The sequence below is a fragment of the Benincasa hispida genome, chromosome 9, assembly GCF_009727055.1.
Source record: "Benincasa hispida cultivar B227 chromosome 9, ASM972705v1, whole genome shotgun sequence".
In the NCBI taxonomy this organism is placed as follows: domain Eukaryota; kingdom Viridiplantae; phylum Streptophyta; class Magnoliopsida; order Cucurbitales; family Cucurbitaceae; genus Benincasa; species Benincasa hispida.
In genome coordinates, this window is record NC_052357.1 from 7,855,899 (window position 1) to 7,872,413 (window position 16,515).

Here is a 16,515-nt window from a genome sequence, read left to right on the forward strand (position 1 = left end):
CTCGAAGATTTTATCTATTTAGTTTCTACGATTTTAAATATTTTAAGAGGTATTTGAATTTTGAATTTTATATTTGATAAGTCCCTTTATTGGTACTTTGTTCCGCCACCAAGTGTTTGAAGTAACATTTTAAATACTAGTTTTAATAGTCATGCATCCATATAAGTTTTGGAATCCTAAACTTAAGTAAATGCAACCTATGAATTTAAGTTGTTAGTCATGATTCAATTTTTATTCTCAATCGTTACACTTTTTTTTCCTATTAAACTATTTTCACTAATCTCTCTTTCATATAAAGATAGGAGATTGAATCTAAAGAAATTATCTAAGAGCCAACTTTAAATCTTGTGTTTTAACTCACACTTTAACAAAGTATAGCCAAGAAAGAATGAATAATAAAGAGTTTCTTCTCTTTTTTCATTCTCTTCCTACTAACTTTATTGCAATCATTTTCGTTCACCAAGTAGCTCTCTCTCTCTCTCCATATATATATATATATATTATTTTATGGAAAAGAAGAAAAGCAATGAAGTGGGCAAAGGGTAGTTGATTCATAAATAGTATTTGTAGAGTGTGGCCTAAGCTTAATTGTCACTAAAGATGATGCATTTTTCTAATTAATCTAAATGGGTTCAGTCTGATTAGGCCCAGAAAGAAAGCAAGAAACACAAAATTCAACGCTGATTCGTCTTCCCTATTCAACAATTAGAACATAACCCATTAATTTTCAAAACCCACTTAAAATTTCGTCACCAAATTCTTGATTAGTCAAAAATTCCAACTGGGTCAGCTTCTTTTTTCAACTTTAATCTAATATCGAGTGTCCTCGCAGATAATCGTTTGGAAATTTGGCTGAATAGAAGTCAAGCATTTTCAATATCAAAACCGTTTTAAAATTGCTTTCCATTACTTTTTAACGAAGACCCTCTTTCTCTTTTTTCCTTTCATTCATTCTCTCTCTCTCAAGCTTAGATCGATTAATTGTCTTGTTGTGTTTCTTAATTAATCAGATCGAGAAGCCCCTTTAATCACTGATGACAAAAGGGGAGTACCGGATTAGTGTTCTTAAAGCTCTGAGAGTTCTAGAGCTTAATCTTCATTTGATTTTTGGTTGTATTCCCATCGCTTTTGCAGTACAATTTGTGGGTCTTCTTCATTTGTCTTCAAAAACTGTTGTGTTGAGCTGTTACTAGTGCCCATGTCCCCAATCGCTAAATTGTCTGCTTCTCTCTGATTTCTCTCATTTCGGGAAGGCACTGAGTGAAGGGAAAAAGAGGAGAGATCTGATGAAAACTGCAGAAATTTCCTTTGAAATTGGGACTCTGATGGGGTTTCGATTACTGTTTCTGCTGTTTCAAATTTGTTTTGCTGTTAGCTCTTTCTCTTTCTGTGAAGCTGCAGGTAACGGGTTTGGTTTGGTTTGGTTCTGTGATATTTGAATTGTGTTTGATCTGATCATATAAGTTTCACAAATATTGCTTTGGAGTTGAATTTGGATCTGGGTGTGATCCGAAAAGAGTTGGGATTCTGTTAATTTATCACTTTTCTAGGAAAAAAACAGTATCATTAGCTTCATGCATAGAGTGTTTTTTTCTCCTTCTATATCCACCAAGTTGGATGGTTCAGAAACTAGAAGAAGAATTGAGATGCTAATCGCATTTCATATCATGGTTCTCTCTTCTATCAAAGTAGCCACAAAAGTTGCAAGCTGGAAAATCACCAAAATATGCATAATTTACTATGTTGCTTGCATAGATTTTGTTCCATTTTCTGATTTTACTGCTCTCATTCTGCAGTTATTCTCCCAGGCAGGCTGAGCAGATCGCGTTCTGTACTCCCAGGTGAACTTATTCGAACCTTCCTCACCAATTGGATCTTCAAAACTTGTTAAGAATTTAAGTAAAACTAGCAACTTCTGATTTATGTCTTCTATATGAAATTAATATGGTTTTATGAATGATATACAGCGAAATCGAGCACCGAAAAAAGTATTGGAAAACATAAATCTCAAGCTAAATGAAAGTTAATTGTGTTGAGTGGTTTTGTGTCCTTATAATGCCACAGACCATGCTGTCACTCCAACATCTCATGGCTTTGGCAGGAAACACCATGGCAATTTGGATAATGCAGCCCCTAGCAAACCATTTAAAAGTTCATCTCCTCAGATCCACTCTCATTATAAAGGTAATTGGGAGTACATTTTAGTTTCTATGTTCTTTCTCCCAAGTTTCTGAGCTATCAAATAGAAAATCTTGATAGAGATCATATAAACAGCAACGTTTGCTTTTCTTCTGCTGTAGCCATTCAATCAGATGATTCAAGTAGAGCTACTAGCATTGCACTTCCACCTACTGGATCTGCTAAGAAATGGGGGCATGAACATACATTCTCACCATTGATCTCTTTTCATAAATTTCGCCATTCAAGAAGGAAGTTCAGAAACAATGTTCCACGTCCTACTTTTCGTGCATTGCCCCCGACTAGCAGCCAGAAAGGTTGAGAGTCCCGAGATATACCAGTTCATCTCTTGAATCTTATCCATTAAGATCTATAGAAGTAAGTATTCACTACTGAACTTTCAGGTCCTGCTGCTGTCTCTCCAATTCAGTCACCGTTACCATCTGTAGCGGGAGGGAGGTTGCCCGGGCCTGCTCCATCACCAACGATTCAACCCAACCATTATTATAGTATGACAAACAGAACATGAACTTTTGTTTTAACTTTTGAACACTATTTCCATAATTCACATTGCATAAGGATGCTGTTAACTTTATGGTATGGACATGTCTTCTTTCTGACAGTGCCCATTCCTGCACCTACAACTTCTCCTATGGGTTCTTACAAGAAGAAGAAAAGTATGCCGCCATCACAAGTTATGATGCTACCACCTCCACCTCCTAATGGAGGTAGGCACAAACTTACCTCGTAGTTTTACATTTCAAATTATCTGAAAATTAACCACATTATAGTAACCTTGTGTTTTTGCATTCCACATTTGTAGATTGTACAATAGCATGTACAGAGCCATTGACATATACGCCTCCCGGGACGCCATGTGGCTGTGTGTGGCCAATTCAAGTCAAAATCACTCTTGATGTTGCAGTATACACATTTTTCCCTTTGGTTTCAGAACTTGCAGAGGAAATTGCTGACAGTATCAGTCTGAACCAAAGCCAAGTTCGAATTATGGGAGCTGATGCTGCTAGTCAGCAGTTAGAGAAAACAACTGTGCTCATCAACTTGGTTCCAAGAGGATCGAAATTCAATCATAACACAGCCTTTTTTATATACCAGAAATTTTGGCGGAGAAAGATATCCATCAACGCTTCTTTGTTTGGTCGATATCAAGTACTAAATGTCAAATATCCAGGTTATCTCTTGATCCTTCATCTTTTGGTTATGAATATTAAAAAATTTCAACACACTGGATGTGGACAAGTGAATCTAGTGCAGTTGGAACAATCCAAGGGGCATACTTTTTATGTCCTTGGAGTACCTTCCATTTTTATCTGAGCAGTTTCAAGAGGGCTTCCTAAAATTCAACAATGTTTTCTTTTTTTTCCTGATAAGCTCTTCTCATGCAGGTCTTCCGCCATCTCCTCCGTTAGCGCCTTCAGGTACTTCATCCATTAATGATGGTTTGAACACTAGTAATACTAATGCTGGAAATGCAATCAAACCGTTGGGAGTTGACGTGCCAAGACGAAAAAAAGAAGGGCTTGGGAGAAACATGATCGCGGTGATTACTATATCATCGTTCACTGCCCTTGTCATGTGTGTTGGGCTTGCTTGGCTTTGCCTTTTGAGATGCAGAGCGTCTACACATCAACCAGCACAAATTCCAGAAAACTTGATAGCCTCAACTAGAAAACCACCAGGTAAATCTAATTCAATCAAATTCATTAATTCTTCTGATTAACGTTCCCCTCAGAGTGTCTGCACTTGTTTTAGTCCTGAACTCGGTCTAGAACTTGGTCTTATTTTTGTGGCATGAGCAATTTCTACAGGCACTGCTGGATTGTTAATAATTGGAAGTGAACCTGGTTCTTCATCCATGCCTCTTGACACCGATCCTATGACGTATATTGGAGCTGCAAAGAACTTCACCTTGAAAGATATGGAGAAAGCCACTGACAACTTCGATACTGCAAGAATATTAGGAGAAGGTGGCTTTGGAATTGTATACAGTGGCAGTTTAGACGATGGAAGGGAAGTGGCTGTGAAGGTTCTTAAAAGACATAATCAACATGGTATTCGGGAATTCTTGGCAGAAGTCGAGATGCTGAGTCGTCTACACCATAGAAATCTAGTTAAGTTGATTGGTATCTGTACAGAAGATCAGATTCGCTGCCTGGTATATGAATTAGTTCCAAATGGAAGTGTTGAATCGCACTTACATGGTAAGCAACTTCCTGCAAAATCTGGTGTACATTGTCATTTCTTGTTTCATTAAAATTGGCTTAAAACTACGGCACCTAGATGGTTTGTTATTCGTATTCAACTTGTTTTGTATGATACCAGGCATTGACAAGTTAACCAGTCCACTTGACTGGGATGCTCGCATGAAGATTGCCCTCGGTGCTGCTCGAGGCCTAGCCTATCTGCATGAAGACTCTAATCCTCGAGTCATTCATCGAGACTTCAAAGCTAGCAACATCTTGTTGGAATATGACTTCACACCTAAAGTTTCAGATTTTGGATTAGCTAGAACTGCACTAGAGGAAGGAAACAAGCACATCTCAACACATGTCATGGGAACTTTTGGGTAAAAAGTTTCTCTGTCATGTAATACCTTCAAATTCATTTACTTTTCTCAACTTCATCATATGTTAATCTTATAAAATATATTATTTTCTGGTTTCCAGTTATCTAGCTCCAGAATATGCAATGACTGGCCACCTTCTTGTAAAAAGTGATGTCTATAGCTATGGCGTTGTCCTTCTCGAGCTACTTACAGGAAGAAAGCCAGTAGACTTATCACTTCCACCGGGACAAGAAAATCTCGTTGCTTGGGCTCGTCCGCTTCTCACGAGCAAGGAAGGATTAGATGCAATAACAGACCCAGCTATTAAGTCTGATATCTCCGTTGATAGCTTGGCCAGAGTAGCAGCAATTGCTTCTATGTGTGTGCAACCGGAAGTATCTCACAGACCATTTATGGGTGAGGTTGTTCAAGCCCTGAAACTCGTTTGCAATGAGTTCGAAGAAACTAATGATCCAGTTTCACGAAGTTACAGCAGAGACGAACTTCTAAGTTACATGGACAGTAAATTTGGAGGAATTTCCGGTGAAATACTAAACGCTCCTGAGACCTCGCACACCTTTCCTTCTGGAAAAGAGACAAATGTAGGATTATCGGCATCGGATTTGATCAGCGCATCTGCAAGATTTGAAGGACAGGAACTGGTTTCTTCTAGATGGCATTCATCAAACTCGGAACCATTGAGAACTGGGAAAAAAAAGCACTTATGGCAGAAGCTAAGAAGTTTGTCACGAGGCAGCTTTAGTGAACATGGCTTTTCTGCAAAGCTTTGGCCTGGATTTCATTAGTTTATGTTTATCCATATCTCGCATTGCAACATCTTGAAGTTCAAAGCAATTGCATTTCTGAGGCCTTTAATTATTGTGGCCATCTTTTTAGACCAGTTCTTGGAGTACTAATTTCAATGTCATTGACATAAAAATGACACATACAAGGCCTGAGAGAAGATAAATTAACACTAATCCAATAAAATTAAAAGAAATGGACAATAATTAATTGAATAAAGCAAACAAGTTAGATATTCCACTTAAAAGTTATTCACTCTGTTCTCTTTCAAGATCACAAGATACGTACACTGTAGATGCACAATCACTATAATCTAGTTCAAACATAAAGAACAAGTCTAGTTGAGACCAGTCTCTTTCTTCTTCTTCTCTTCTCATTTTCTTTGAGTGCTTTAAAAGAATAACTCATTAACTAATCAAAATAATACAAAACAAATAGTAGCCAAGTAGCTGAAAGAGACTAAATAAAAAGAATACTTCATGTTAAAAAAATTTGTAATTGCCAGGCCAAGCCATAGATCTGTATGCCCACTGTTCTTTAAGAATCAAGCACCCAGGTCACTCTTCCACTAACAACTAACCCTGCTTGTAATTTTTTGTAGTCTTTATGCTTTGCTTCCTATGTTCCCAGCCTTCTTTCCCAATCTATCCATCAAAATTTTCAGGCCCATGTACCTGCATACACAAAAAAAGGAATTCAATTGTAGTTAGTTGCTGTTTTTCATCTTAACTTCTTTTGAAGAGATTAATGGCTCACAACGAGATGTTCATAAATATACCTTCCCATCATCATAACAGTTGCTTGAGGATTGGTGCCCGGAGACTCGCTGAGTGTCGACCCATCAACAATCCGCAGTCTAGTTACACCGAGAACTTTAAGGTCATGGCTCACTACCTTGTCCACTAGACACCCTCCATGGTAGTGCCAGATTGTGATCACAGTGTCTTTGCAGAACTGCTCCAAGGACTTGGTGTCATTGGTATGCTTGGGTATGAGGTTGATGTTAGCCTTTACACTAATATTAAGCAGCTTGTCTAATGTTTCCTCATCACATTGTGTGAAATTTGTGAAGTATTTAGACTCCACAATCTTTGTAAGCATGCGAACCCCTTCTACGCAACGGTGAAGATCATATGGATGACCAAAATAGTTGAAGGTCACAGCAGGATTGTCGTCAACATTAGTGTTGATCAAGCTCAAATGTCCTCTCGAGATGGGATTTGCTATTTTTTCTAGAACGAAACCTCCTTTAAATGCCTCATGGGGTAAGTCTCGTTTACTTTTGATGTAATCTTGAATGGCTTCAGGTGTTCTTTGTTTTGGAGGAATGGTGGATAGCTGCCCAATCTGGTTAAACCCACATGATTAAGTATCATATAGAATCTACATCTTTCAACATACTTTGAATATTGAATCTACTTTGCTCATGTGCGAAGATAACTAAATTCAACCCAAAAGTCTTCATTTGAAGAAGCAACATCATAAACTCAGATCAAAGATTGGCAACACTAAAATTTAAAGACAGTTCTTCAGTTCTCTCAATATTATTTATATTTTAGAAGTAAAAGTGAGACGTTTAATTTACCTCAGCCGACATCAAACCATGGTGACAGTGAATACTTTCCCCCGACTGCCCAAATCCACTGCTAGATTCAATATAAACACCAAGCTTTGTGATTCCAACTGCTTGTATAAGTGACTGCTTAACTGGTCTGTTGCTAGGGACAAAAATTGAGTTCAAGGGATTATCAGCCATGTCTTTCCCTACAAACTCATTGTCAAGCACCATGGAGATGTTCCACTTTTCAAGGTCAGCCCTCGGACCAATTCCACTGAGCAGCAGCATTTGTGGAGTCCCGATTGCTCCATTGGATAATATAACTTCACTCTGCCGACTGCTTGATAGAAAAACTTCGTGCTGATTACCAGTGTCATCCATGAAAACAACTCCAATCGCCTTCGGTTTCTTACCTGAACATTCAGAATTGTATTTATTTGATTAAAACAAAGTTTCCTAATAGGTGTTAAAACTTTCAAAATTGTGTCAATCTAGTCATTACACTTCAAAACGTTTGCAATATCTCCATTAGTTCAACATTTTTACGCAGTAGTATAATGATTGTAGATTATGTAGCGGGATCATTTTGGTCGGTTTTCCTACTTTATTGTATTTATCCAAAAATCGACGAACATTCATAATTCACATTAATATCTAATATACAGTGTAAATCTCTACAATTTAACCATAATTTCTCAACCAATTAGGCAAAGTAACGAATAGAAATCCGCAGAACTCCATGCTTTAAGGGACGAACAGGCAAAAACAAAATCATGAAGACGCTGAATGTAAGAGAAAGACGCCAACGAACCTTCAGTGGTGTCAAAGATGAGTCGTTGAACAGTGGCGTGAACTAGAACCGTAAGCTTATCTGGATTCCCCGAAGCTAAGAGCTCGGCGGCGGTGTGACGGCGGCCGAAGCGGTCGAAAATGGTCCCTCCGACTTTGGTGCCGTAGAGATGATCGTAAGTGAAGCCGTTGAACGGCGAAATTCCGACGTCCAATAGGCTGTCGGTGAAAGCCTTCTGCCAATCGGCGAGCTTCGGCCGGTGAACTATTTGGTTCTCCACCCATGAGTATGATTCGTTCACCAACTTCTCATCCCACCCCACTTTGTTTATAAACCTTCAGATCCCACTGATTATTAGGATAAATAATTGGAAGATTTTCAAAAATACAAAAATAAGAAAAATTATTTACACAATTAATTTTTTTTTCTAATAAGAAAAAAATTAATTTTTTTTAATAGAAATCGATAAAAATCTATCCTGCTGAAAATTTTTAATTTTTTAATATAAACTAATAGAAATCAATCCGTATCTATCAGTTATAGAAACGAATAGAAGTAAGTCTATCAATATTTTTTTTATTATTTTCGTAAATAATTTGTCTATGTAAATTTTCTTAAACAATTAAATAATTTAATATTTTATATTACCATTTTAAGTGGTCACAATAATTTCGACGACTACATAATAATGGTAAACAACCACTACGACGTCATAGAATGAGATCCACTTTTCAAATTAATATTAATTAGATGACATTTATAAGGAGGTAACCATGATCTTAATCATATTAAAAAATTTCAATTAAACTATTCGTGGAAATTTTGTATTTTTTATTAAAAGAAAAAAGTTGATACGTGGTTGAATTAGTATTTTATTGATAAATTTAAATAGACATGTAAAAAGGTAGTCATGATGTTACTTGAACTATGAAATTCAATATATGAAAAACAGTAATATTCATGTGTTGAAATATGTTATTTTCAAATTTTCATGGCTCGTTTTAATAGAAAAAAAAAATGAAATGGGTTTTTTTTAACTAAAGCAATTTTAAAGTACATATTATAATAAAACTATTCTTAACTTAGAGGCTTATTTTGTTTTTGACCTTGCTTCCAAGTTCATGAGTATTTTTTATAATTTAACTATTTTTAAAAATAATTTAATTAATCATATTTAATAGAGTACAATGGGCAGCAACTTTAATATTGAGAACTCATTATATATCATTCGATACCAACTTTATAATTATTGAACTATATAATAATAATGATGATGATGATAATAATGATAATAATTATTAAAAATGGGTTGGTGAGTGGGGTATGTGAATTTGGTTCTTAAATGGACCGCCTCAAAATTGGTCACGTTATACCTACCTTTAAATTATTGTGTTTTTATTTTACTTTTTCTTACCAGCCTCTAAATTATTGTTATTATTTGTTAAAAAAAAAAAAAAAGGAAAAAAACCAAAAGCTTCTAAAAAAAAGTGCAAATAGGAAAGGAAGGCATAATTTTTAATTACTTTTAAAAAATAAATAAATTACCACGTGTCAATCGATAATATTTTTTTTCCATGAACAAAGCAAATATGATTTGTGTTGGAAGCTAGTTTACATGACAAGTAGTGATTAAAGTTTTTATTTTTATTATTTTTAAAACTTTAATTAGAAAATCATGATCAAAATGGAAAACAAAGAAATAAAAAATAATTAAAAAGATAACAAAACTTACAACTATAGGTAAGTTGTATTAAAGTTTAATTTTAGCCGGTGATTATATTTAAATTTCCACTTAATTCACTTAGTCAGTTTAACAATAAATGAGTAAAGTAAAAATCTTCCAAATTTTATTAATTTCAATGTGAGTCAAACTTTACACAAAATTAAACCGAACCTAACTAATTCACAAGATTGATGTTGTGTTTAACTAAATTCACCTTTTAAAATTGAATTTAAAAAAAAAAAAAAAAAAAAAACAAAGTAAGAATCTCAAAAATTATTATTTTCAACTTTGAGTTAAATTTTGTAACAAATTAAAAGCTTAATTAACACACAAGATTGATGATGCAATAAATATTTAAAAACTCACAAACTTCTAAAAGAAACAAACTATAGTGTTTTTTTTTTTTCTTTTGAAAACATCTTGGATGAAATTAAATTTTTTAGAGTAAAAATGGATATTTAAAAGAAAAAAAATTTAAAAGATGGTGGGAAATTGAAGTACCTTGTGCTTGCTCTGGTATAGAAGCCTGCATTAATGGCGGAACCACCACCCAAAACCCTAGCTCTCGCATTGATAACTCCATCCGTAGAAGCGAAGGCCTGAGAAGCCGATGTCGGAGAAGTGTCGGCGAGGCCAATGTGGAAATTTTGAAGGAAAGAGACATTCGCATTAGTGAAAGGAACGCCGCCTCTTTCCAGTAGCAGCACGGTGAAGTTCTGTGACAATGTTGCCGCCAATGGACAACCGGCAGTGCCACCGCCGACGATTATGTAATCGTAACCATTCTCTCTTTCATGGCTGTCGCGATAGAACGAGCTTGCGCGCTTGATGAACGGGTATCGCGATTTCACCCAATTTTCCCTACCTGCACTTGCAAAGTTTTTTTTTTTTTTTTTTTCCTTCTTATTGCTTGATAACAATGGGAAGAATAGGTTATTTTTGGTGAAGAGAAATAGCTCAAAACTGTGTGTGTTTGTTTTGTGTGTGGATATTGTAGGGCAAAGAAGATGATGAAAACCAGTGATTCGTTCCTCTGTAATCCTAGAAAATCGAGCCCTATTTGTAATAGATGTCACTCTGTTTTGATCAGAAATGAATAGAAACAGAATTTTGAATGAAGTAGCTGAATTATAATGGAAGGTATCAGAAGAACCAACCTTGACAAGAAGAAAGGATGTGTAAGAGGCTGAGAAGAACAAGGAGGAGAAAGAACTTGAGTGTCCCAACCAACGCCATTGAGTTGCAGAAAAGGAAAAAGGCAGTCTCAGTAGGAAAGGAAGCTGCTTCTTCCAAACCTGTATGTGGCTTCTCCTGGTTGGTCTTGGTTTGTGTGTGGGTCACAGATTTATACTCAGAAAACAAACCCCAAGAAGATTATGTGTTGGAAATCAAACACCAATATAATACATCCATCTGGTAATGAAAAAGAAAATGAAAGAGGGAAAGAAGGATTTCCAATGTAACTACTGTATATATGCTTATTTAATGATGAATTCAATGTTGCAGTTGGAGCTTTGGATGGCTTCTCGTGGATCGTTGGATGAAGTCTCATGGCCTTTTCATCAATACTAGAAGACAGCTCATTCACCAGTCTTCCATATAACTGTATGGGTACGTATATTTATTGCTTTGGTAGCTACCAGTTTATATGGTCTACTTAGTTTAAGTGATTTGGGAAAAAAACTGAAGGGTGAAAAGGGAAAGCCTTTATGATATTCTATTATCTTCAGAATTATAGCCGTAGGGGACATGTTTTGAGGCAGAAAAAGGCTAAGTTGAAGACAGGAAATTGGGATTTTGAAGAGTGAAGCGTTGGTTATATCAGTTTTTGGAACCAAATTTCTTTTGTTGAAGAAATTAGAGCCTTTTTGACAATAATCACAAGAGAAAACAAGAAATCACTCATTTTAAAGTTTTTTTTTTCTTGAGTATTATGTCTCATTCTCATATCGTTAGAAGGAAACAACTTGATGATATAGTCGTATTGAAGTCGACTAAATTTTTTAACATTGACTACCCTACTCTTCTATGATGGATTTCTTGAAAAAAAAGTTTGCACCTTTAGCATTCCTTGACATAAATTAAAATTTATATCCAAGACATAATTAAAAGGTTAGAGGTTTATTAGACACCTTTAATAATTTAAAAATCAAATAAGCAAAAATTGAAAAATTTATGGACTAAATTTGTAGTCAAACTTTTCTTTTATAAATATAGACGGACATTTTGATTAATGGTGACACTTAACTTCTTCACAACTTTTGGGATAAAATATCTTTTTGGTCCATGTATTTTGAGACTCTTCCAATGTTAGACCCTATATTTTTAAATGTTCAATTTTAGTGTCCGTACTCTCAATAAATCCTAAATTTAGTCTCTATTGCTAGTTATTATTTGACGTAATATTTAGTGTTAGCTTCTTCACAAAAATGATATTTTAACGTAATATTTTTCCTTCATGAAAGAGGGGCATTGGACTTCCTTTTTTATTCCAAGTTAGTTGCTTTCACTTGGATTATAGATATTGAAAGTTTGATTGGTTGAGAAAATAAATTTCACGAGTAAAGGGTGCAGATGGATCAGTTTTATTCAGTCCTGTAAGTTCAGGCTATTAGTTGAATTTTCCTTTCAAGTCTTTTCATTTCCCATAGAATCTCTCCCTCTCTTTCTCATGAATGTTTAGGTGGGGTGGTACTGATCTTCTAGACTTTTCTTGCTCTCTTTTTTATCTTTCTCATTCTTGGGTGGAAAGATATAATGTCAAGAGGCCTTTGTCATGTGTGTTTGAGTTAAATGAGTGTACAATTAGGACCATTTGGTTTAAGGTTTTAAAGATGTCCAATAATTAAGTATGTCTGTGAATAGGATTGTTAGGGTCAATGATGACTGTGTTTGATTGTTTCTGTTATCAAAATTTTATGATAATAAATTCGCTTTGTATTTTATTTATAAAATTAATCATAGACACAAAATTTTGATAGATTAATTGATAAACAATATATTCAATTCAAATTTTTGAACAAAATTATTTAACTATCAAATAATAATATTAATTCAATATATTTGTAAAATGAGTAATTTATAATTAAAGTTACTTCATTACATAATTTGATAAATTTATATAAGTATGATGTATTAATTAATAAAACAATCAAAATGAAGTTAAAAAATAAATATAATGTTTTATGATTAAAAAATAATGAATTATAATTATAATTATTAAAAATAATCTCGAAAAATATTAATCATAGTGATGATTAATTAACTACATATATAATTTATTAATGAATTAATTGTATTAATGCATTGGTTCTTTATGGTTTATTGTATAATTAACTAATTAATTTATGATTATGGAATAGTTAAATTCAAATATTATAATTCTCTAAATTATAAATTTAATATTCATATATTAATTAATTTTAAGAATATAAAATAAAAGAATAAATTCATATATTAAAAGGAGATAGAATGAACATCAAGAAAATCCGCACTTTTGGATGGGTATTATTTATAGGTATAAGGAATGCATGAGAATAACTTATTCCCGTGCCTCTTTAAAACTTGTACCAAATAAAGAGATGTATCTCTTACCCATTTCCACCCTTATTCTTATCTCAATTCTCTCAATTCAAATGTCCTTTTAAGGTTGTTCACGGCCAGAAATGGTTTTCCCACTTTTCATTTAATTTTTCATCCCAATAAAAATTAAAAATTTCCAACGATAGGTTTCTTTAAAAAAAAAAAAAAAAAAAATTAGTCTCCACATATTATTATTATTATTAAAAAATCTCAATTAAGTACAATAATTTCTTTTGAAAGAAAAAACTTCATTTAAACGAGAAGATAAATTTTCTTGAACCTCATAAAAAAATAATGTTCCATATAGATATCTATTTAAGATAATTATCCAAAAATATATTTAAAATGTTTTACTTTGGTCATTGGTGACGAACTTTTTTTTTTAAAAAAATCATTTTTTTATAGGTAACATTTATTTGATTGGGTCTTCTTTTTGTATGTGTATCTGCCTGTGTGGCCTTTCATTTATTTCATTTATTCTCAATGAAAGGTCACATATAATTCAAATGCTCAACCACATTATATAATTAAAATTCAAACATATCAAATATTTTAGTCATCAAACAAAAATACCATAAATTTGAATATTATGACAAAAAATGGTTCAAATTGATATATATATAAGATGATGTTCGAAGTAGGAACGGAGAATGGTGTGGGGGTAAGATAGTGCAAATCCATCTTTCATTTTCCTCCTAAATAGGGATTTTTCGCTAGAAAAAAAAAATCCTTCAATAAATGACGTCGTATATTATCTTGTCTATAATCCTTAGCTCGTCATTAGTAAGAAAATAAATGTTTCTTCTCTCAACTATGAGAAAGGAATGCATAAAGGGTGAGTAAAATATATATATATACACGCACATATATATAGTTGTCTAATTTTTAATTGGGGTCAATACTAACTAGTGGGTATTATATTATTGGAAAATTTTTATATATTGAAAAAATGTCAGATTAGTTACAAAAATAGCAAAAAAATAAAAATAAAAAATCATTGATAGACATTAATAGACTTCTATCAGCATCTATCATATAGTACCAACGATTGATTTCTATTAGTTTTTATCATTAATAAAAACTGATAGACTTCTATCAGTCTCTATCAAATAAGATTAAATTTTGCTATTTTATGTAAATAGTTTCTCTTATTTTTCTCTATTTGAAAATCCTTGTTTATTATTCCTATTTTTTCAAAATACTTATTTATTTCGTGTACAATGAAAGTATAGAGGTCTCATTTGGTAACAATTTTGTTTTTTGTTTTTGAAAATTACACTAGTTCTACCTCAAAATTTCTTCATTTATTATCTAGTTTTCGCCAATCGTTTAAAAAATTAAGTCAAATTTTAAGAAATTAAAAAAGTCGTTTTTGTTTTTGAAATTTGACTATTAATTTAACCATTGTACTTAAGAAAGATGCAAATCTTTGTAAAGAATATTGATAAAATAGGTTTAATTTTCGAAAACAAAAACAAAAAATTAAACGGTTATGAAACGGGAGTAATCGAGTTTTAACAACCTAACCTTTGAAATCTATCTCATGCATGCCAAATATAACATTTCAGGTTGAAGCTTTCCCCATTTTAGGTGGCACATTTCAACCAGACTGGACTAAAAATGACTCAAAACAGCTCTTAACTGAAGATTGTATTACCTATATATTTGGTGCAACTCTAAAAAAAAGCCATATCTCTGTAACACAAAAAGATTACAAACTAGAGGGAACCCGGCCAGGATTCCTATTACATGAACACTTCTCAATTTATATTGATTAAAGACACAATATGGACGATGGTCCGTGAAGGACACTCCAACTTTGAGGTATATTTCTTGAAAAACTCTTCATTCTTTCAAACCAATGAAGCCACAGAAAGTCTTAAATGCCGCACTTCCTTAGAAAGCTTTTCCTATGGACCACCACCTCAATCTGCTTAATATAACCATTCTTCAATGTTCTTGGGAACGCATGAGGATGCATTCAAATTTTAAAATAAATACACCCAACCCTTTGTAGAAAACTGTCAATGTAGAATAAATAAATGGTCGATGAGTCTTTCTCGAGTGTCTAAACTTTTATAGATAAAGGAACATATACAAGTTAGAACCCATTTTGGGTTCCTTTTGTACCAACATTCAATACCGAATGTTTATTAGACAAAAGGTGACATTAAACAAGAATAGTGTAGTCTTTCAATGGTCTTCTCATTCTGAATTCTTTTATTGAGCTTTGGCTGTTATTAGTTAGAAAACTTTAAGCTCTGAGGACCATTCATAAGCCATCTTTAACAGTTTTACTTTTAAGTGTCTTAAATGATCTAACATCCAACAGACGCGTCCGTCCCCCTTTGCACTATGTTTTGTACGCGCACACACCATGCACCTTGAATGCCTTATGAAGAGCCATCCTGTTTCCTGTGTAGGAGAAGAAGCACTGCTTGTAAACTTTTAATGAAAGGACATAAGAGTTGTCTTATGGGATCTTTATAATTCATGAGATGTTTCTTGTTTGTTTCCAAAAAAAGAATTGTCTGAAAATAGTTTTTTAATTTAGGGTCTGTGGCGCTTGTATGAATGTGTTATAAAATTGTCTCCAACACATTGGATGAAATGTTTCTGGTTTCTCAGATTCTTTTGAAGATATCATTGTGGAATTTTGTTAAAGGTTAAAACAATCTACTATTCATAACACATTTTTATCTCAACTCCCAAGGAGGGGAAAAAAACCAGTTTCTTCTACTTGTGAGCTGCATTTATTTCGACAGACAGAGCTAGCCTGTCTCATTTAAATCTCATCCACACTGCACATGAAAGCCACTGTATAGCTGTAAATTCATAGGTGGTAGTAATTCATACCGCTTGATCTTATTCTCCACAATTTTGTAGAATGTTTTTATATTCTATTTCACGTGACGACGGGACAAGTTTGTATACACCTTGACTAATCTCAACGACTATCTCATCCTATCATTCTTAGTCATCGAGAAAGCTAATAGAGTTAAATCCCAGATAAGAGCTACCCTAATTTCAAACTTATCCCTTTCAAAGTGTTTTAACCTTATTTCATATTTATTTTTAGTTCAACCACGAGATTAAATCATTGATCTTTGACATGATAATGATGTGGTGACTTAAATCATTTATCAAGTCAATTTACTGTGGTTATCTCATCCCACACCATCCATGTAGAAGGAAAAGGCAAAAGTAAAGAAAGTGGTTGAATCCCATTAAATAACTTTCATCCAACTGATGAAAAATGTCAATCTCCCACCTCACAAGCAAAGCAATTGCAATAATTGCCCCTTTCTGAAAAT

At 33.6% G+C, this 16,515-nt stretch overlaps 2 protein-coding genes across 2 annotated transcripts; one reads left to right on the forward strand and one right to left on the reverse strand.

Annotated features, from left to right (window-relative positions):
• The first annotated feature begins 705 nt into the window (after window positions 1–705).
• On the forward strand, window positions 706–5,684 carry LOC120087156 (receptor-like serine/threonine-protein kinase ALE2). Its single transcript, XM_039044057.1, has 11 exons — window positions 706–1,401; window positions 1,797–1,841; window positions 2,065–2,184; window positions 2,301–2,495; window positions 2,583–2,687; window positions 2,802–2,906; window positions 3,002–3,370; window positions 3,585–3,878; window positions 4,008–4,400; window positions 4,522–4,765; window positions 4,866–5,684. The coding sequence occupies exons 1-11, from the start codon at window positions 1,287–1,289 to the stop codon at window positions 5,548–5,550; spliced, it is 2,670 nt and encodes an 889-aa protein (XP_038899985.1). The 5' UTR covers window positions 706–1,286; the 3' UTR covers window positions 5,551–5,684.
• Window positions 5,685–5,783: 99 nt separating this feature from the next.
• On the reverse strand, window positions 5,784–11,017 carry LOC120087157 (protein HOTHEAD-like). The gene is made up of 6 exons (XM_039044058.1): window positions 10,777–11,017; window positions 10,121–10,484; window positions 7,918–8,231; window positions 7,134–7,519; window positions 6,327–6,895; window positions 5,784–6,222 (listed from the first exon to the last, which is right to left on the reverse strand). The coding sequence occupies exons 1-6, from the start codon at window positions 10,853–10,855 to the stop codon at window positions 6,153–6,155; spliced, it is 1,782 nt and encodes a 593-aa protein (XP_038899986.1). The 5' UTR covers window positions 10,856–11,017; the 3' UTR covers window positions 5,784–6,152.
• Window positions 11,018–16,515: the final 5,498 nt, after the last annotated feature.

Coding starts and splice junctions, on each gene's coding strand:
- LOC120087157 (XM_039044058.1), bottom strand. CDS start 10,855: ATGGCGTTGGTTGGGACACTCAAGTTCTTTCTCCTCCTTGTTCTTCTC. Junction 7,520..7,917: donor CATCTTTGACACCACTGAAG/GTTCGTTGGCGT, acceptor CTGAATGTTCAG/GTAAGAAACCGAAGGCGATT. Junction 6,896..7,133: donor ATGGTTTGATGTCGGCTGAG/GTAAATTAAACG, acceptor GGGTTTAACCAG/ATTGGGCAGCTATCCACCAT.
- LOC120087156 (XM_039044057.1), top strand. CDS start 1,287: ATGAAAACTGCAGAAATTTCCTTTGAAATTGGGACTCTGATGGGGTTT. Junction 1,842..2,064: donor ATCGCGTTCTGTACTCCCAG/GTGAACTTATTC, acceptor ATAATGCCACAG/ACCATGCTGTCACTCCAACA. Junction 2,688..2,801: donor TCAACCCAACCATTATTATA/GTATGACAAACA, acceptor TCTTTCTGACAG/TGCCCATTCCTGCACCTACA.